The sequence below is a fragment of the Photinus pyralis genome, unplaced genomic scaffold (assembly GCF_008802855.1).
Source record: "Photinus pyralis isolate 1611_PpyrPB1 unplaced genomic scaffold, Ppyr1.3 Ppyr1.4_LG2, whole genome shotgun sequence".
Taxonomy (NCBI): domain Eukaryota; kingdom Metazoa; phylum Arthropoda; class Insecta; order Coleoptera; family Lampyridae; genus Photinus; species Photinus pyralis.
The window spans coordinates 3,094,269-3,115,741 of NW_022170403.1; the positions used below are offsets into that span (position 1 = coordinate 3,094,269).

Consider the following 21,473-nt stretch of genomic DNA (forward strand, 5'->3'; position numbering starts at 1 on the left):
TAGGGTAACCCAGGGTGAGACGGTGAACAAAACTTTAAACGACGACAGCTTTCAAACTATAGTTTATTTAGTGCAACTAAAATAACATACTATTCACAAAAGACATATAAATAAAAAATATAACTCTAATTGAACAACAAAGCGACATTTAACGACGTAAAAAATATTTTATTTTTCTTACCCTTTCACCATCTCACCCATACATGGTGGGTTAGATGGCGAATTCAGAGTGGGTGAGATGGTGAACGAAGAAATTGACTTAAACCTTTCTCAACTTAACCTTTCCGCGTGTATCACACAAGTCACCGTATTTAGTACAATCTTCATGAAACCATCGTTCACATTTGAGACACTGTATCCAGTCAACGGGTTTTTTCGTTTTACTGTATTCCTCGTCGCAACCAACGCAACAAGTTTCGTCTTCATTATGATCATCATCAGAATCATTGAGCTGTAGTTCTACAGATGACTCAGATTCCGTATCACTCGATGAAACAGTCGATCGTAATTTCGATTTCCCTTTGATTGCCAAGCCTTTCGTTTTCTTTCCTGTGATTTTAGGGTCTTTGTTTTCTTTTTGTATCTTCATTGAGCTTTTTGCTTCTTTCTCCTTCTTTTTTTGCATTTTGTCTTTAAGTGTCTGAATGTTGCTGCCTGAATTGAGAATTTCTGCTAAATTTCTAGAGTTCTTCCTCACTTTTTCAACTTGAGCGATGACAGGCACAGGCGAAATTGCGTCCAAAAGTTTTTCTGGGGTCACATTTTCATTCGCGGAAGGTTCAGTTTCCAATACAATGCTGGAAGAGCTTTGGGATTCTGAAAAGTTTCTGGCATCGTTCGTTGAATTGGAAGTGCCTGGTAGCGGAATATCATCTCTTTCTGGTGATGTCTGCAACAAACCTGCTTCTCCGGGCTCGCTTGTTGTTAAGTAAGCATAATCCGGAATGGCATGTGGATTGAAGGGAACAATCCCTGTTGCTCTAAATCCAGAGATAGCGTTATTTGCTGTGGCAGCCAAAACCCAGGCATCAGACAATAATTTCCCGAAAATAAGTCGTGATATTTTTCTACCAGGGTTCATCTTCATGTAAGAGTTGCAAGCATTGCTATAATACGTTTTCAACGCCTTGAAAAATGCCCTGTCGAGGGGTTGCAGGTAATGTGTGGTGTGACTCGGCAAGCATAAAAGTATTATGCCATGCGTTTCAGCAAATTCCAGTGTTTCTACTGATGAGCAATGTGAGCTATGCCCATCAAGTATTAATAGGACAGGTCCATCTGGTTTTCTGGGCAAAAAATGATCCTTGAGCCACAAAAAGAAAATATCCGTTGTAACATATGCAGATTTGACTGACATGTAGATAGTTGAACCGGGTGGCATGTTATCCCTATATTCTGGTTTTTCATTTTTGCCTTTAAAGACACATGCGGGAGGAAGAAATGTGCCTTCACCATTGCAACAGGCGATAACGGATATTGTTTCGCCTTTTTCACCAGATGTTACGTTTGTAACACTCTTTGAGCCTTTTGCTGCTACGACATATCCTGGCTTGTTATTTAATTGCAGCCCAGATTCATCCATGTTGTAAATATTACTGGGCTTATTTACTAAACCGTTATCTACCAGAATGTCTTGCAACAAATCAAAATATTTCAACACATTTGTCTTGTTCATGTTCCGAGAACGTGCTAAAGAGATGCCTTCTGATTTTCGAATGCTAAGTTCCGGGTTCCGGCTCATAAACAAATGAAGCCAATCAAGACCAGCCATTTCATTTTCTTTGTTGAAAGTATGCCGTAATTTCAACTGCTCTGCCAGTTTGAATGCTATGGAACGAACTTCATTTCTTGTTGGTGAGAATCCAAATTTTTGCATCTTCATTATGTGCCTAACAATTTTCTTTTCATTCGTCTCGCCTAACACAGACATTGGTCCCATAGGTTTTTTTTGTCATATCGCCCTTTTGAATCCTTCGCTTCAATGTGGACCATGGAACGCCAAATGTTCGAGCAGCTTGATTCAAAGTTTGTCCATTATGAACAGCGTTGACTGCATTTTGCAGCTGCACTGACCACGAACCTCTAGAAGATGTTCTCTTACGTTTGTAAAATGTTGGCATATTGACTGAAATATGATCAGTAAGTATTAAAAAGTGTTTCAATCAAATCCTTAAGTTTTAGTTTTCACCATCTCTCCCGCAAGCACATTCACCATCTCTCCCTTTTTGCATGGGTGAGATGGTGAACACTGCTGCGGTTGGTAAGATCAAAATCCCGCGCATATTTTAGGTTAGGTAACGTCTTTACACTTTAAAACCAACGTAAATTGCAATATAATGTGCCACAAATTAAAACTGAAGTTTTTACGGCACGCAATTCCACATGCATGAAAATATTTTAGAGGTATGAAAACGATATTTTGTGATTTACTTATATATTGCACAGTACACCGATATCACACGTGCCGAGTACACAATTAACCTTCGGAAAGAAAGTGTTAATACAGTCTCCGCCATCTAGGTAGTATTTACGAAAATATCCCTGTTCACCATCTCACCCGGTTCACCATCTCACCCTGGTTTCCTACAACGTGAGTACCTTATGAGGGGTAATCATGTTTCAGTTTATAAATATACATGATTATGGTATATTGCACGTTCGTCTTCGCGTCCGTACATGCAGCGTACGTTTCTGCCTCCGAACTTATATATTTGTTACACCGAACGTTCGCTATCGCCTCCGATAGGTCCGTGGTCCGTGAAGTTGGCAATGCCCATTTCACCAAACTTAAAATTGTTGTAACCATATTTTTGTGCTAATTTTGTGCTATTTATTGCCGATAAACAAAAATTTTGTGCTTTGGAATTTACCGAGTTATTCGAAAAAACAGATGGGTACGGCCAACTTCACTAAGCGATACCCATGTAATAATTTCGAAAAACTTATACTGATTAATTTTGTGCTATTTATTGCCGATAAACAAAAATTTTGTGCTTTTGTTTACCGAGTTATTCGAAAAAACAGATAGGTACGGCCAACTTTACTTAGCGTTACCCAAGTAATGATTTGGTTATTTATTGGCGATTATTACATAATGTTCTGCTATAATCTTGGTTACAATACTGAGTGAGCAACTATTACTTGTATAATCAAGAAAGTACGAACGACTAGCCGCATGCTGCCATAACCAACGATTTGTTTTGGTTTGTGGTACCACATTATTTAGTAGTAGAGTAGTTACATCTTCTTCAAAAAAAGATTTTTGGTTCCAAAAAAGTGGTGATAACGGATACAGATTCTATGCGACGACAGAAAAAAAATGCACAAAGAAACTGTAGTAAACGTTCAGGTGACAGCATATCCTAATCGAAAGTGTTTGTTGACAAGCTCATACAGATTAGATCTTTTATATGTGTACATCGTCATAGCTGTTTTTTCAACAACTTTACTATTCAACACTACGTCGATGTCATTATTAACGTCACGTCTTTATGTAGCACACATATCGGAAAGGGTTGAAGTTCGGAATTTGGTACAATGCTGCAGGCCGTGTGCCGTTGAAGATTTTTCGTAATCCCATTGAAAATTTTTAATAGAGCTGGAAAAACGAGGAAACTATTACGAAATATCATATTCGTACATAAAATATTTATTCATAGGAAATAATTTAATAAAATCATGCAGTGCGAGATGAAATCATGCAGTGCGAGATAAAATCATGCAGTGCGAGATAAAATCATGCAGTGCGAAATAAATCCATGCAGTGCGAGATAAAATCATGCAGTACGAGAATCATGCAGTGCACGATAAAATCATGCAGTACGAAATAAAAATCATGCAGTGCGAGATATAATCATGCAGTGCGAGATAAAATCATAGAGTGCGAAATAAATCCATGCAGTGCGAGATAAAATCATGCAGTACGAAATAAAAATCATGCAGTGCGAGATAAATTCATGCAGTGCGAGATAAATTCATGCAGTGCGAAATAAATCCATGCAGTGCGAGATAAAATCATGCAGTACGAGAATCATGCAGTGCGAGATAAAATCATGCAGTGCGAGATTAAATCACGAAGTGCAAGATTTTCATGAAAAAAAGTTGGGCGGTGGCCCTTCTGAACCATCGTACAAAAGAGCTTGTGTAAGGAATCTCTAATCTCTAGAATAAATTATGTTTAAATCTACACAGCGCATTCCGTTCTAAAATTTAAAAATTAAAATGAATCACTGTTCATGTAAGAACTTGGGTACAAAGTTATAAAATAAAAATTCGAGTAAAAATTATATTAGATAATATTTCATTTGAACCACATTTATGCAGTCTAATGTAATTTTAGTTATCATTCAATCCCCTTTGTCCCGATATTTTAATTTTGTCTTTGAATGGGAATTAATTGTTGGCATTTACTAAGTAGGTAGTTTTTAATTAAATATTATTTTCTTTTAGAAACATTTTCTATATCTTAAATTGATTGACATTCACAACAATGAACAGTCACAACTATAATTTAGTTAATAAATTGTGGTATCATCTATAAGAGAAATTATTTCCTATGAATAAATATTTTATATACGAATATGATATTTCGTAATAGTTTCCTCGTTTTTCCAGCTCTATTAAAAATTTTCAATGGGATTACGAAAAATCTTCAACGGCACACGGCCTGTAGCATTGTACCAAATTCCGAACTTCAACCCTTTCCGATATGTGTGCTACATAAAGACGTGACGTTAATAATGACATCGACGTAGTGTTGAATAGTAAAGTTGTTGAAAAAACAGCTATGACGATGTAGTACACATATAAAAGATCTAATCTGTATGAGCTTGTCAACAAACACTTTCGATTAGGATATGCTGTCACCTGAACGTTTACTACAGTTTCTTTGTGCATTTTTTTTTGTCGTCGCATAGAATCTGTATCCGTTATCACCACTTTTTTGGAACCAAAAATCTTTTTTTAAAGAAGATGTAACTACTCTACTACTAAATAATGTGGTACCACAAACCAAAACAAATCGTTGGTTATGGCAGCATGCGGCTAGTCGTTCGTACTGTCTTGATTATACAAGTAATAGTTGCTCACTCAGTATGATAACCAAGATTATAGCAGAACATTATGTAATAATCGCCAATAAATAACCAAATCATTACTTGGGTAACGCTAAGTAAAGTTGGCCGTACCTATCTGTTTTTTCGAATAACTCGGTAAACAAAAGCACAAAATTTTTGTTTATCGGCAATAAATAGCACAAAATTAGCACAAAATTAATTAGTATAAGTTTTTCGAAATTATTACATGGGTATCGCTTAGTGAAGTTGGCCGTACCCATCTGTTTTTTCGAATAACTCGGTAAATTCAAAAGCACAAAATTTTTGTTTATCAGCAATAAATAGCACAAAATTAATTAGTATAAGTTTTTCGAAATTGTTACATGGGTATGGCTTAGTGAAGTTGGCCGTACCCATCTGTTTTTTCGAATAACTCGGTAAATTCCAAAGCACAAAATTTTTGTTTATCGGCAATAAATAGCACAAAATTAGCACAAAATTAATTAGTATAAGTTTTTCGAAATTATTACATGGGTATCGCTTAGTGAAGTTGGCCGTACCCATCTGTTTTTTCGAATAACTCGGTAAATTCAAAAGCACAAAATTTTTGTTTATCAGCAATAAATAGCACAAAATTAGCACAAAAATATGGTTACAACAATTTTAAGTTTGGTGAAATGGGCATTGCCAACTTCACGGACCTCTATAGAGTCATCTTGGAATTATTGTTTACATGGGAAATCGAAATTAACTTAAACTTTCAAAGGCGACTCGACCGCCACCGATGTTTGATCGCCGTTATTATTGAATTTAGATAATTCGCTTCAAAAAACTAAAATTGATCTGTTCCAGCGTTTCGGGCAAAACTGTCGTTAAGCGGCCCAAAAGGTCCCCTGCAGAAGGTCTTAAGTTGTTCTTATACTCCGGTATTTACTTTACGAATTAGGAAACTGCAGGAAAAACCTAATTCGGGGGAGCTGACAGAATGCTCGAAACTGATCTAAGGAAATTCCCATCTCTGCCACAAATGAAAAATTCATCTCAGACCAGGTTCGAACACCCAACCTCCCGGCTTTGTAGCCCAACGCTCTACCACTTTGAAAACTAATACGGTTAGTTTTCAATTTTTTCCATAATAAAGACAGAACATTGGAAAAATAAAACCCCTTCTTATTCTTGCGATGCGAAAATTGGTACTTTTACCATAAAATGAATATAAACCGCAAATGCATAGCATATATCCTTCATTCCCCTTGTTATTCATACGCAGAACGATTCCTGTAACGTCTTTGAGTAGCTTACAATTTATTCCAACTTCCTGGTACCTTCATACTCCATAAAAAATATCTCTCTTTTATATCAAATTGCAACCTCTAACCCTAGTGGCTATCTGAATGTGATAGTAGGTATAATGATATATAAATAAAAAAGACCAGCGATTTGGATGAAATTCAATATTTATTTATTTATTTTTTTTTTTTAATTTATTTCATCCAAATCACTGGTCTTTTTTATTTAAATAAGAAATTCAAAATAGAAGAGTTCATCGACAAGAATAAGGATATATATTTATATATAATGCGTGTAACATTAATCGTAACAAGCAGTACAGGTATTGCATCAATAAATATGAAAATGGTGCTGTTGGTCTCTTTTATTACCTATGTTCAGGTGCCGTTACTATAGTATAATATAGTAGCAATAATTATTAAGATATTTAGGCCTTTTCAGAGCCTTTTGTGGCTACACGAGCACTAGAAATCTCCTGTTCGCACTGTATTCGAGAAAATGAGTTGGATGAAGAACATATTACGTGCATATGGAATATGGAGACTTTTCCAGAAGACGATAAAGATTTTTCCATTTTCTACGCTTGTTTAATGCAAAGACTTGACATATTGACTAAAGGATTGGGAAATTAACGTCGATAATACTCGCTTGCCAAAGTACATAATCGCAAGGTTAAAGTTAGATGAAGGGGTTGAACTGGAAGACAAGATCCTGCAAGCTATGAGCCACTGCATTGCGGAGTCGCCAAAAGTTGAACCTATGCAATAAGGCGGCGCAATTGTGCTGCTGAATACTTTCATAAACACTAGAATACGGACAGTGCAATTTATTTTGTATTGAATACTGAAGTAATTCTTATAGATCAATTATAAAGAAATCGACAAATGTAGATATCTTTGTAAGAGACCATACAAACCATGTTCCAAATTAAGTCTGCACCTACTCCCCAACTTACGAGTTATTTTTATTATTATCAGAAACAGAATTTGAATGGGGGTTTACAGTATAGTTGAATTCCGCAGTTCTAATTTAATAAGCGTGTACCTGAAACCATAAAATATTTTTTTGGACAGTAAAAGTTTATTTAAAAATAGAGGCTGATTAGCAAAAAAATAATGAACATGTGCGGTTTTAAAGGTTTATTCAAAACGATATGATTGTGGCGGGTCTGTGACGTAATAAGCCCGACCAATCAGCTCCTAGAACCATTCAGATGACATAACGACTTGGCAATATTGTAGGAGAATGGCATTTATAACTTGCGTCATCTGTCATAGGCACTTGTCACTTTCGTGCTAGATCATAGCCGTCTATAATTACAAGCCATGCTGAGAAGTTTGGCAACGTTGTCCGAAAGTCAATCGGTGGGCCGATATAATTTTAATGGCGTCTTGTTGCTCTTGAAAAATTGCATTTTTCCTCTCTCCTGTGCTTCGCCTTGGTGGTTTTAATACAGAAGAAAGATACTTAAGCAGCTTACAATTGTACATATATTTTATTTATTTACAAAAGTAGATAATAACATTTTTATTTGACGTTAAAATTCGGAACGCTGTAAATTGGTAACTGCATCATAATGACGTGTTTTCCATCGAGATCTCCGAAATTGGTGAACTTCTGTCGAAAGAGGTCGAGGTGAAGCACACGCTTAGGCACTTAATTTCGGCAAAAGGACAGTAAATCGCTGTGCATCAGCGAAGTTTTATCAACGACCAGGTGTGATTCGGAATGGCAGATTTTAAGCCAGTCGCTACTCCAGTGGGTCTATGTACGAAGCTTTTAAAGAGGGGAGCCCCGTAGACTTCAAATTCCCGTACCGTGTACTCCTGGGAATAAGTCGGAAGGTTCCTTCAGAAAATCGACTTGACATGTCCGTGCTAGAATATCTGAAATATCAACTAATAAAATAATTATTGTATTCTTTCACGATAAACACTTACCGTGCTTACGTACCACGTAGTGTGTAGGTCATATTTGAGCTTGTACAGGTACTTTGAACAAATACAAGTGCTTGTAAAGGGCCCACTAAGGAGTAGCCTGCTTTAGAGGTTATGACTTATGACAACAAATCGATATATTTCGTTTAGCAACTTACCTGAATAATAATTTCTGTTCATTCCGCACGGAGTAACACAAATTGTCGCAATCTCGCTTTGTTAAAACAGGTAAATAGGAATGTTACACCCAAAACACATAAAATACACCTGAAATCTGTCAAGTTGAATTAGGAAATCGGCCTACCATGCAGTGTTGCCATAATTCTCAGCACGGCTTGTAATTATAGACGGCTGTGGCTAGATGCAGTTAAACATCCCTCTCAAAACGTCAAATGTTACAAACGTCAGACCCTCGCGTAAGGTTGCCAGCTCACTTCTACGTGATGGGTTGTAGGTTTGTGACGTATTTAGTCTGAAGCGTTTCAAATTCGGACTAAAAACACAGCTTTTCAATAATTTATTTTGGGTTTATTTTACTCGAAAATAAAAATTGAGGACACACGGGTCTTTTTATTTTTAATGTACTTTGTGGATCAGAAATAAAAAATGAAGGCGGGATGACCCCATTACATACACGTTCAACCACTCGAAAAATAAGTTGCAGTACCAGCCTTTAAGGGGTTGTCAAAATTTGGTTTCCTACATTCTTACAGGGTAAAAGCATTGTAAATAATGTTAAGACGTTGGGATAACGTAGAGGTGACAACATGCTACTGTCGGTCGACGAAACAAACCCGATAGGTACATTTCCGCACATTTCAACCAATAGGTGTCAAAGATTGTATTGTTTGCACTAATTTTATTGTGAGATACATGTTCAAGAGTCCAGAATATTATATTTTCGATTTTTAATTATAAACATCAATCAGAATAAAGTTCACTTTTTGATTGTATTCAAGCTATTGATCGATAAAATCAGACAAAATACGCCCAATCAGTAATAACAAATTAAGGAGTGACGTAATAAAAGACTTTATTTATACATATCTAATAATTATAAAAATCGGGAAAACATCAATAAGGGATGCTAAGAAGAGTTACTTTCAGATTCTTGTAAACATTTTTGAACCATGACAACAGTATCAACAAATGTATCCCCTCTCAGGTTGAGCTGTTCACAATACGCTACCTTATCCAAAAAAATGTATTTCATAATCAAAATTATGATAGATTGTCCCGGTTTTTCATCTTCTATTGGCGCATTTCTTATCAAGTCTTTTAAAGCTTCAAAATTAATTCGTTCCTCGTCGACGTCGATCAACATGTGCTTTTTCCAGTTACAAAATATAACTTCTTTATCGAGCGTTAAACTTTTCGAAATAATAACTTCGTTACTAGCTGGCGGGAGTGTATCACACATAATGGGTTCTTCGGAATTGCATGTCTAAAATGTAAGGAGTTAGGTAAAATTTGGCGAGTAGTTTAAGTGGTACTTACTTGAAAAACCACCACAAGAGTTGCGACCAAAAAGGTTGTTTTAAACATCTTCGTATACATTAAACTATCTATTTCTGCGTGTCATCGGCTTATATTGGATTCCATATCTTAATGAAGTGCAGCAACGAGTTTTACAGGAAGTTGTTATGGTTCATTACACTCAATTTTTGTTCTTTGACCTGAAATTCTTTGTGAAACAGAAACGATAAGAGGTTTTGCAGGTGGCTAAGGGGGATGCAAATAAAACTCTTGAGCTATTCAACCCTAATCAAATTGTAGACATAATGAAATAATGATGCACCTACTCAAGCAATCTATGTGAATTTAGAGAGGTGCATTTGCTGTACTTGGGATCAGCAACCGTTTCATATTTATTAGCCTTCCCTAGCTAACAACGTTTTGATAAAGTTCACACTAATTTCAACATGGTATCTGACCTGTGATCGATAATTAGAAATACACAAAAAGGGAGATTAGAACGATTATGCCCGAAAACGAGAGAAAACATTAGTTACCTACTCTTTGTCGACAGTTGTACATGTTTGTAATCAGTTCGCATCGAAACGCGTTTTTGGCAGTTCAGAAAAATAGGGACGAAGAAAAATGTAGTACAATATTGGTTTAACCAGTTTTTGAAAATTGGGTAAGGGGTGTAAAAATTCGAGGTCATAAACATTATATGACAAGCTGGAGAAATCGTTTGGAAATCGTTACTAGCGGATTTTCGTGGTCGCCAAGTCCAGAGATATACCCTCAAAACTGCCCAGCAATACTGGAGTTGGAGCGCTACAGGATGCCGGGGGTGCAGTAGGGTGAAAAATTAACCGTTCCGAATTGCTCGGAAATCGTTACTGGGGTTTTTTTGTGTGTATTATTACAGAACAATAATTTTTCACTCCACTGCACTCCCGTCGCAACTTTGAACATCGCCAGGGAATGCAATCCCGCAGCAAAATCTCAATCCCGGTATTTGCGGGATCGTTAGATGTTAATCCCGCGGGATCCCGGTATTTGCGGGACCCCGCAAAATTTTAAATAAATTGCCAAATAAGTAATTTTGTGCGGTTAACTTCTGTATTTAAATAAATTGCTAATTATCACAATGTTCAACAGAAAAGTATCTTCAGCCTAACTTAAAACTCAAAAAAACCTTACCTGTAAAGCACAAAAAGTTTCACAAAAATCATAATAAATTTCTAACGAAAAAAAGTTTAACGATTATTTTGAAAATAACTTCTTCGTTATGCGTTTCATTAATAAAGTAAACAGAATCGTCCCGACGTCCCGTTGGTCGACAAATTCCTCAATCCCGCAAATCCCACGGGATCCCGCTCCATTTATGTGCGGTATCCCGATATCCCGGTATTGCATTCCCTAAGCATCGCCGAGCAATTTAAAGGGCGGATATGAACGCAACGAGCGCGAAAACCCCCAAATAATAATTTCCGGGCAATTTCCCGGCACTATTAATTTTTTACTCCAGTGACCGGTCGCCGCCAAATTTGAACCAAGGATTCTTCTACTAAAGGTGGTCGCTCGCGATATTTGGCTCCAAACGACTTCTTTTTGCGAAACTATAGAATCTTTAAAAGACAAAATTGTGGAAGTGTGTTTTAATATCCCCTGAGATACAATAGTCAAAGACACTATTATGATCGATTAGGTTACTACCTAGCAGTTAATTCTTTGGTTTCACCACTCATATTTATTAAAACGGCCCTGAGTTACGTGACGCTAATAAGTTCCCCACGTACGATCATGAAATTACTAACAAGGCTAGAGGGCACCTTCATCCGGTTTTTTCAACAATAAAAATTGCGGGACAATCCTAAATTCGTCAGTTCATTCCGTCGAAATGTGAGGTTATATTATATTACTCCGAATTGCATGATTACTATTAAGTTGGTTAAAGTGTGCGTAACATTAACATTCCTGAGTTCAATTTCTTGAGAGGTTATGTTATTTTTCCACGGTTTAATAAACATTACAGAATGTTGTACAACTAGACATGTGTTTCAAATTATTTATTTTTATGTTAATTTGCCTTTAATTTTGAGTGGGCGGGATTTCAGACAAGGCTGCTCTACCAACCCAACTCATTACACATTTACAAATGTCCATACCCGAACCCGGATTCGAACCAGGGAGCCTTAGCACCACAGTCCAGCTTTAACTGAACTGAGCCACACGGGCCGGCTTATACCACAATAGTACCTATTATAGTAAGTAGTTCGCTAGATGTTTTACATATTTCATGTGTAGGTACTTTATTTACAGATGGGCAGCAATTTATTCGCTTCCCCTCTCTAGGCTATAAGGCGGTGGATGCTAAGCAGCGATTGATACGACAAAGGCGTTTGAAGTTAAGCGCTGGTCTATGGAAGATGCGAAAGATGGTTCTTCCCCTTTCGAATGATTATGAGAAAGCGTTCGAAGTTAATCGGCGGTTGATACGAAAGAATTGGTGAATGGAACATGCAGGAGGTGTCCGGGTTTCCCTTCTCAGTTATCAATACGGAGAAGTCGATCTTTGCCAGATACAACATGAATCCTTCTCACGACATTCTTCCCTAAGGCATTCAAGTTTACACTGTATGCTTCCAAAAGTAGTCTAAAAGGAAGTCTCCCTTATTTGGTGTATAAGTCGAGCTATAAACCAAAAATTGTATTATATATTATTTAGTTCAATGTAGCAGATTTGCGACATGTTGTAGGCTAATTAAGCTGCGAGCATGACTGAATACCTATCTGTAAATTGCAAAATCCATCTTTAATAAACAAAAGTTGCTTCAGAGTTTAAATCATGCAACAATATTTGCACATACATATCGGACTATATTGCACAAAATGTAGTGTTTTTGCAAGTAATGAACTTGTATCTAAATGATAAATAAGGAGAACTTAATTAGTTTAACATTACATTTGAAAATCTCGAAAAATCTTAGTGCTGTTGGCCCTTGTGACTGATAAAGTAAAAAACAGGAAAACTGGTAACACAGACCGGTGGATAACTGATGACGTGCACACAAGTAACGAGCATTCGTATAGGTTGCAATTGCAATGGATCTTATTATTTAAATTCAAACTAAAAAAATTTGCTGTGGATAGCACACGTACCACCTACACACCTGCCCATGTGCATTCTGCCCAAAAGCTTTTCAGCTATTTCTTTCATGTCTAAGAATATGTGTACCAAGTTTAGTTCCAATCGGTTCACCCGTTTAGTCGGAAATGAGAGTACAGGCAGACAGACCGACATCGTCGAGATTTTGTTTCATTCCTGGTGCTTCAAAACATGTCTTTCCGTCAAAACGCGCGGGAAATAAAAAAACAACACCAATATTTCATTTATTAATTTTTTGTAAATGGGCGACACCCCTTATAAGGATAGTTAGTATGTCTTTGTAACTGTTACCCCTAATGGTGTTTTGCATGCACAAGAGTAACTATCTTTGTGTATGTAAATCTACCCACAAGGATTTACAATAATAATATTTAAACACACCTCTATTTGGGGTACAACAGGGTAGCCGCTTTTTCCGAGCCAACTTCACACCACTTTTGGAAGCACCAACGAAATGTTTTGTGCCAATCGTAAGTGCTTCATTGTGCATGAAAAAGTGCACGTCCGCCCCATTTTGAGGTACAGGTACTCCTTTTTGAAAGAGTATAGTACTTGTCAGTTAAGAAACCCACCATCCTTACGCAAATTGTAGTGGTAGCTTTTTGAAAGAACGACGGAAAATCCCCCTTTCATGCAATATGCTCTTGCAAAGTTCGGTTTCCATCGTGGTATGGCAATTTGTCACCTGTTACCCGAAAACGTTCGAAACGATCAGGGAATTAACGATAATTGACGACTAGCCACAGAATCCTGGGAACGTTCCTAACCAAATTCTGGAAAGGGTCACGGCGGAGCAACGAAAATACAACGAGAGGTACGACAGGAAACATTACGAGCATGAAGGGTTTCGAGTAGGTGATATCGTGTATATGAGGGACCCACCAAAGCACACAGGAGAACCTGTAAAAACCCAACGTAAGTACAAGGAGTCATACGTAGTCGTAGTAGCCGAAGTCTTGGGAAACGACAGCAACCGAGTACGAAATATTGATGCAGAGGGCGTGCGAAACTTTTCAACGACAGCACATGTATCCCAGGTGAAGGTTTACCGAAACTCAGTAACCGACGACGATGATGGCACCGATTTTAAGGACGCGGGTGCCACGGAACGTTAGGGGGAGGCCACGCCCTTTGCAAGATTATTATGTCCCCTGTGACAGTACACAATCTTCCAAGAAGACGAAAGGTCAGAAGTGATCGATAGTTAAAAACTTTTAAAATTCACATTGAAATGGCGTTCGCGCATTTAACTATTCTATGGTTTTTGGTACATTTTGTGATGAGTTATAAGTGGGGGAAAAATATGGTTATCACGAGAGAGAATTTGTTCGTTTGCTTAGTTTTTCTGAATAAGAAAAATATATAAATGAACTGGTTGTTTATTTGTGGAAAATAACTAACATCGTGTACATATTTGAGTGTATATTATTGAACGTGAAAAATAGAACGATGCAACCTTCATTCTGTCAAGAATAAAGTATTTATTTGTTTAAGATTAAAAATCACTGTTTTGTCTTACAATTTCATGTTATTTTACCCTGGTTTGACTCCAATATGGCGGACGATTCAGCTAGTCTTTATACCGTAGCTGTAATCATGAGTAAAACTATTTTCCGATTAGGGAAGTAGCGGAAATAGTACATTGAAATACAAGTGCAGAAACGGTATTATTGAAAAACGAGTATAAATGTAGGAACACGAGCGCCAGCGAGTGTTCCTATTATACGAGTTTTTCAATGACCGTTTCGGCATGCGTGTTTCATACTATTTTTTCTACGAAAGTGAAAAATTCTTCTCTAGAAATTAGAAATTTCAACTAGCCAAATAACGACAAAAAATCGTATAGTCTGATCGTAGTTGGATGTTTCAATTGTAAATGATCCAGTAAGCCGGTTGCCATGACAAACATAATTGTTTGAAAAATCGTAAATTTAAGTCAAACAATTTGTGGCGTAGTGAAGAAGTGTTAAGATAGATTTTGACGAAACTGAAGATGAAGAAGGTATGTGCACCCCGCCGGACGTTGCGGAAATGGCTAATGCGGTTTCGCATGAATTGCTACCCCAAAAGTCTAAGCAGCGTTTCGGAAAGGAGCGTTTTCATAAGAGAACAAATCGCTAAGTTTTTGAGAGAAGCGCCTGATGAAACATTTGTAATGATGAAGTTTTGTGAATTTCTTATTGTATTTTTAAATCATAAATAAGCATAATTTAATTACAGGTTGCTCTCGTCCTTGGAGTGGCTGGAGCTTGCCGTCGGAGCGAACGTTGTAAAATGACTGTAACGGATTTCACAGAACAAGATGCAATTTTATTGATACCTAACGATTCCTGACTCCAAGAATCATGCCCCAAGAACGTTTTCTGTAGCAGAAGGCAAAGAAAATTCTACCATTGTCTGTCTTATATAACGAAACTGTGAATAAAGCAATACAATTACAAAGAGTTACTTCGCATATGTTTATTAGCGTGTAGAAAATGCGTGCAGAAAATATTTTTTTCTACAACTGTCAAAAAAACCTGTCATTTTCTGACGGATTTCGAAACGCGAAGTACTAGATTTTTAATCGGTTAATTAATAAGTAAGGTTGCTCTTGACAACGTGCGCGAAATCGTCAACAGTGAAAAAAAGTATTTCGCGCACGTGACAAAGTTGAACTTAAACAGCAAATTTAATTAATAATCGGTTCAGTTGTAGAAAAAATATTGTATATAACGCTAGCGCGAAGTTATTTCGCGCATTTGACACTTTTCGGCCGAAAACAGTTGTACAAAGACAGTGATTATAGTCGTTTTTTTTTGGTAACTCATCTCTTAAGTTGGCAGTTTCTAGTTAGTACAAGTAGGTACTTCGTTGGGTACTTCCATGTTTGAACTTCAAAATGTCAGTCTTACTACGCTGCCAACCTAAAACTTAATGGCATAAAAAGTGTTCCCAACATAAAACATGTTAGTTCTAATGTTCCCTATAGTTTCTGATAATGATTTTTTTAATTAAATTAAATCACCGAAATACATAGAAAAAATAGTATGAAAAACGCGTTGTTACAATGCTTTATTGTAATACTCCTATCTTGCGGACACTCGTGGCTACGCTTCGCGTCGCCACTCGTGCCACAAGATAGTCGTATTACAATAGGTCGCATTGTAACACTCGTCTTTCAATATACTATTGCCGCACTAGTGTTTCAAAGACCTGTTTTCACAATCAATTTACCTACAAAAACAATCGTGTTTCTACACTTTCGTAGAAAAAAATATATAGGAAACCTGTCCCAGGAAGCTCAGTTACCTATACCACAGACAACATATACTAGTTGTCTGTGCCTATACCTAACATAATTTTAATTTTTTGCATTTAAAGTTCACCTTTTATATCTGAATTTGTTGCAAAAGTAAAAAAAAAACACCAATAAACCACAAAAATATATATTATCGTTTATTGGTGTTTTTGTTTTAGTTTTGCAAGTTCATCAGTCAGAACTAGTTCCAGTGCTTCCAATCTGAATTTATGGTTAGGAAGGATCAATACGGCTTTGCCATTCATGTGTGTATAGACTTTAATCACAAACTAGTGCTTATCTTAGGGATACACCATTTACAAATAGTTGCTAAATCTTCGAGTAAAGAGACTAACGCACAATACAATTACAAATACAAGAAAGTGCATAAGTATTTAAGATAGGACTTATACTTTAGTGTGCATGGCTTTTATAATATTTAACACCACAATTCCGCCGTCTTATTAGATTAAGTACCCTAGGTTCCACCTTGGGTGACTCGGCGATGCAGTGCTTCACAGCGTCGCGGATGTGGTCTTCTTCGCCGGCAGCGTCAGCTAATTTTAGTTTTTCTTGTACGTATGCTATAAAGATAGGGTGTTCAAAATGGATTTCGCCATCTACAGTGTACAGGCCAAGCATATCTATGAAACAATCATAGAAAGTTGAAAAATCTTTATCATCTTCCGGGTACGTTTCCGAATTAAATATTTTTGAAATATGATCTTTATCCAGTTTGTGATCATGGATGCAATGGCCAGTATGTTTTTCAATTTCATCCTTGGGAAAGAATGGTGGCGAAGTTGCCTAATGGTTATAAATAGTCATCTTGCCCTTAATGATACTAAACTTACCTGCACACAAGCAACAAAAAGAATGAGAAGCGCGACTTTCATGTTGTTTATTGATACAAAAGGCACTGCACTGTGAGTCCTGGAAAATTTTGTCTGTTTTATACACCCATGTTATCACATTCAGATAGCAACGTGGGTTAGAGGTTACAATTGATAACCAGGTACCTTTATAAACAAAAGTACCTCCGTTCATGGTGAAGGTTTTTTTTTTGTTGATACTAATATTCCTAATTACTTTTTATGCACACTTCTTACCTAGGTACCTTGTCAACCAAAACGTATACCAGAAAGGCATTCCCGAAAGTAAAAGTTGGAAATGTTTTTGTTGCGATAACAATGAAAAATACTGATTATAATGTATGTTTTGAAATGGTAATAATAAGATAAACACTTATAGAACAGACCAAAGAAAAACATTTGTATCATTAACGTTGCCAATGTGTCTGGAATAAAATTTATTATCTAAGGACATAAATAATATCAACATATTGTTTAAACCTAGTGCGGATATTTCAAGAAATCAACGTTGCTAACATTTGTCCCAGACAGAATTAACCAATTGAGATCTACCCACGAGAGTTGGTGTTGCTCAATAACAACGATTCATTCGGCGGTCCAGCCATTCAAAAACTTCCGAAGAAATAAACTACACTTTCTGAAAACATCCATTCTGTTTGATGACGCACGTCGCTCCTTTGACAATGTCCCCCTCCCTATCCCCCTGTATACTCTTAGAAAGCGCGCTTTATGTGCCAATCACAAACTCTGGTGATATACGAATGTCCATGAACTTGGCAGGCCTACTACAGCAGACCATGGTTCTGCTTGCTCATATCGTTAGTGTTCCGTTAGTGCACGTTAGTGCCGCTGAAGAAATCGTTAGTGCACAAAAGGAAACTTACTATTTTTAAAAAAATATTTGTGGGCCTGCTATCTTCATGCCACCAGACCCATTTAAGAAAATCGATGCAATCTTTACACTAGTTAAACTAGCAGCGTTAGTGCTCGTTAGTGCCGCCAATATAAACGTTAGTGGTCAAAGTGTAACAGCTCAAAACGTTGTAAAAAGGGGTCTGCTAACTTCATGCAGTAGACCCACATTTGTCAAATTGGCCCTGTCCTAATGCGAATTTGAAGCAGCTCGTTAGTGCTCGTTAGTGCTTCACATGCGAACGTTAGTGTTGCAAGGGATCCACACCAAAAAGGTACCAAACCACCTCAAAATTAAACTTGACTTATTGGGACCTGCCAACTTCACGCCAGTAGTTGGCAGGTCCTAACAAGCCACGTTTAATTTTGAGGTGGTTTGGAACCTTTTTGATGCGGATCCCTTGCAGCACTAACGTTCGGATGTGAAGGACTAACGAGCCGCTTCAAATTCGCATTAAGACAGGGCCAATTTGACAAATGTGCGGCTGCTGCGTGAAATTAGCAGACCCCTTTTTACAACGTTTTGAGCTGGTACACTTAGAGCACTAACGTTTATATTGGCGGCACTAACGAGCACTAATATGTACCGGTCGATTAAAGTAGAAAATAAACGGATTTCGTTCGTTGGTCTACTGGCGTAAAGTTGGCAGGTCCCAATAAGTCAAGCTTAATTTTGAGGTGGTTTGGTACCTTTTTGACGCGGATCTCTTGCAGCACTAACGTTCGCATGTGAAGCACTAACGAGCAGTAACGAGCCGCTTCAAATTCGCATTAGGACAGGGCCAATTTGACAAATGTGTGTCTGCTGCATGAAATTAGCAGACCCCTTTTTACAACGTTTTGAGCTGTTACACTTTGAGCACTAACGTTTATATTGGCGGCACTAACGAGCACTAACGCTGCTAGTTTAACTAGTGTAAAGATTGAATCGATTTTCTCAAATGGGTCTGCTGGCATGAAGTTAGCAGGCCCACAAATATTTTTAGCGCATTTTTGAAAAAAATACGCTATTATATTCGTTATGGCTGGCTGGCCGGCTGTCCGAGTGAGATCTCAGCAACTACAATAGCTAGAGACTTCAAATTTTCACTAAAAGTTTGCTGATATAGTGTAGATGTGCAGGCTCTAGTCTATTTTGAGTTAAATTACTTGTGAGATCGATAATTGAAGAAAATAATTTCGATATGGTTTTCGGAGGTGCTATAATTTTACCGTTAGATAGCGCTACCAGTATAAAAACTTATTTATTTACTTTGTGATTTGTTTTATAAAATAAAGACGTACCCTCAATTGAAATTAAATAAAATTACTTATTTAACGCAGCCAAAATTACTCGTGAGATCGATAATTTTAAACTTCGCTAATAAATAATGACCTGCATTACCAAAAATGCGCTTTAATCATGCATATGCTGATTTACAACTTGTTTTATTATACCTGAACTACAATCTCCGTTTTAAACACTCAAATGCGTGCGAAAAAAAGGCCTTTAAAACACACGTGCTTTAAAGTTGCTAAGTAACGATACTTCAAGTATGACTTTTGAAACTGTCATCTGGATGAAATAAAAAATCCTTAGGTCGCTTTCTGTAAATGCAGAACATATCTTTGGCTTTTGTACCTATGCTTTGGTTGAAGCTTTCACAAACGCGCGTAATTTAGGGTATGCTTCCAAATCTGGTCCACTTTTTAATCGCAGCATTGCTTTAAAGTTTTGAATGAATGCACCAAAATATAGAAGATTTAAATACCTTTGACATTTCCTTCATATATTCCAGCATTATGGATGCATTTAAGACTGTATTCGTAAGTAACTTCCTATTCATCCATGGAAACAACTTTCATATTCTTTATAATAGGCTTTACTGGAGTTGGATTTTACACCTACCAACGTTTGTTTAGATTTTACAACAATCGATTTAATGGACGGTGTATTATCTTTTTCAACGGAAATCGTTTAATTCACAAAGACGATGATTTTTATAAGCAAACGTCAAGTGACATTTCCATGGCAATCGTGAAATTACGAACACCCAGCCCACTTAATTCATGTATTCGAAGAACGTCAATATGAAAAACATTGTATTTCCTATTTTTAAATTATACTGCAGTGGCTAATAAAAAATACTATACCCTCCAACGTGTATAATCTTTACTTCGATGATCGTTAAATGGCCAAAGTTGATCTTTTTTTTCAGTACAGTTGGGGAAATCGTGCAGACAACAACCTTTAAATATCAAGTTAAATTGACGATAAGATTTTAATTACTTTTCTATATTGTACCCCATAATGTTTTGCAGCTTTTGGCTGATCTCTCCAAAATGACTATGCAAAGAAATAGCAAGCCTATGGTATTTTTTAAAAGATATTCTGACGCTTAAAATGAGGTGTCATTCAAGACCTCGTCTCTACTCGTACTTACAGGGTGTTTAACTGGGTACTTATCTTGATGTGTTTTTTAAAATATTTTTAGATTTTCTATGGGGGTTGAAGTATTTATGGTGGTGAGTTTTTTAATTCATACTGCGTCAGTTTTCCTGATTTCTTTAACTAGTTTCGGCTGTTTGTCATTGTGTATGGGTTTCTATGTGGTCCTCAAGCTTAAAACATTTTTCTAAATGGGAAAAATAGCAATTGTGACCATTTTGTTTTCCAATCCGTCCGAGCATCAAACAAGTTCAGAATGGAGACTAGGAAAAAAGGAGCATTGAACAACAAAATATCTGCTAGGTGCCGCTTTTCTCTCCATCTGTATAGGTCTTCGGTTACTTTTTAGTGCATTTCCACAAAAATAAAAAAAAATGCGCTATTGTGGCCACTTTGTTCGTCCGTCCGTCCGTCCGCTCGTTTTGAGACGCTACTAGTTTTTTATCTTAAGAGCTATTGTTCTACTTTTTTCGCTATTTGGTTCGTTATGGTGTCGAGTCTTGTACCAAGGAAGGAATTTTTTCTGTACCGCTTACAAAAAAAGTTATTGTAAAAAAAACAAAAAACCGTTTTTTACATGTTCCATAATTTTACACTTTTGCCGTTTATTAACGATCCTAGAGATCGTTTATAATTTTGCATTGCTATCTGTCGCCTGCCGGTTGGTCTGTCCGTCTGTTCCTTTGTCTGTCTGTCCATCTATCTGTCCGTGTGAACGATAACTTTGTTTAGAAATGTTCGATCGCTTTTACATCTCCGTTAGTTATGAACTGAATTGCATGAAATTCAATATGGGCATAGCTTTAGCCATATAATACGTAATGCCAAAAGTTGAGTCGAATCGATTCAAAATTCACAGTGCCCTTTTCGCATCTCGACCATTTATAAACCGAATTGCAAACTTTTTTAATTATAAAAGTATTTAAATGAAATTTGATACATAGCCACTTGGAATAAAAGCAAATTTAACGCCAATTTCAAAATTTGGTTTTGCGCATGCGCAGTGCCAACTTTCTTATTTATGGAAGGATTTAAATGAAATTCGATACATAGCCACTTGGAACAAAGGAAAATCTAAC

General features: G+C 36.9%; 3 protein-coding genes across 5 annotated transcripts in view; all 3 read right to left on the bottom strand.

The window, feature by feature from the left end:
- Nucleotides 1-21,473, bottom strand: part of LOC116164280 (protein slit) — a 270,589-nt gene that overhangs the window by 156,041 nt on the left and 93,075 nt on the right. The window lies entirely within an intron of this gene.
- Nucleotides 9,298-9,919, bottom strand: LOC116164289. The gene is made up of 2 exons (XM_031478440.1): nt 9,779-9,919; nt 9,298-9,725 (listed from the first exon to the last, which is right to left on the bottom strand). The coding sequence occupies exons 1-2, from the start codon at nt 9,836-9,838 to the stop codon at nt 9,369-9,371; spliced, it is 417 nt and encodes a 138-aa protein (XP_031334300.1). The 5' UTR covers nt 9,839-9,919; the 3' UTR covers nt 9,298-9,368.
- LOC116164288 lies at nt 16,444-17,115 on the bottom strand. The gene is made up of 2 exons (XM_031478439.1): nt 17,037-17,115; nt 16,444-16,989 (listed from the first exon to the last, which is right to left on the bottom strand). Exons 1-2 carry the CDS (start codon nt 17,076-17,078, stop codon nt 16,597-16,599), a joined length of 435 nt encoding a protein of 144 aa, XP_031334299.1. The 5' UTR covers nt 17,079-17,115; the 3' UTR covers nt 16,444-16,596.

Excerpts from the sequence above, each read along its gene's own strand:
- LOC116164289 (XM_031478440.1), bottom strand. The coding sequence starts at position 9,838 with ATGTATACGAAGATGTTTAAAACAACCTTTTTGGTCGCAACTCTTGTG. Across the intron at positions 9,726-9,778 it reads CTCTTGTGGTGGTTTTTCAA|ACATGCAATTCCGAAGAACC; the intron begins GTAAGTACCACT and ends CTTACATTTTAG.
- LOC116164288 (XM_031478439.1), bottom strand. The coding sequence starts at position 17,078 with ATGAAAGTCGCGCTTCTCATTCTTTTTGTTGCTTGTGTGCAG. Across the intron at positions 16,990-17,036 it reads TTTTTGTTGCTTGTGTGCAG|GCAACTTCGCCACCATTCTT; the intron begins GTAAGTTTAGTA and ends TATAACCATTAG.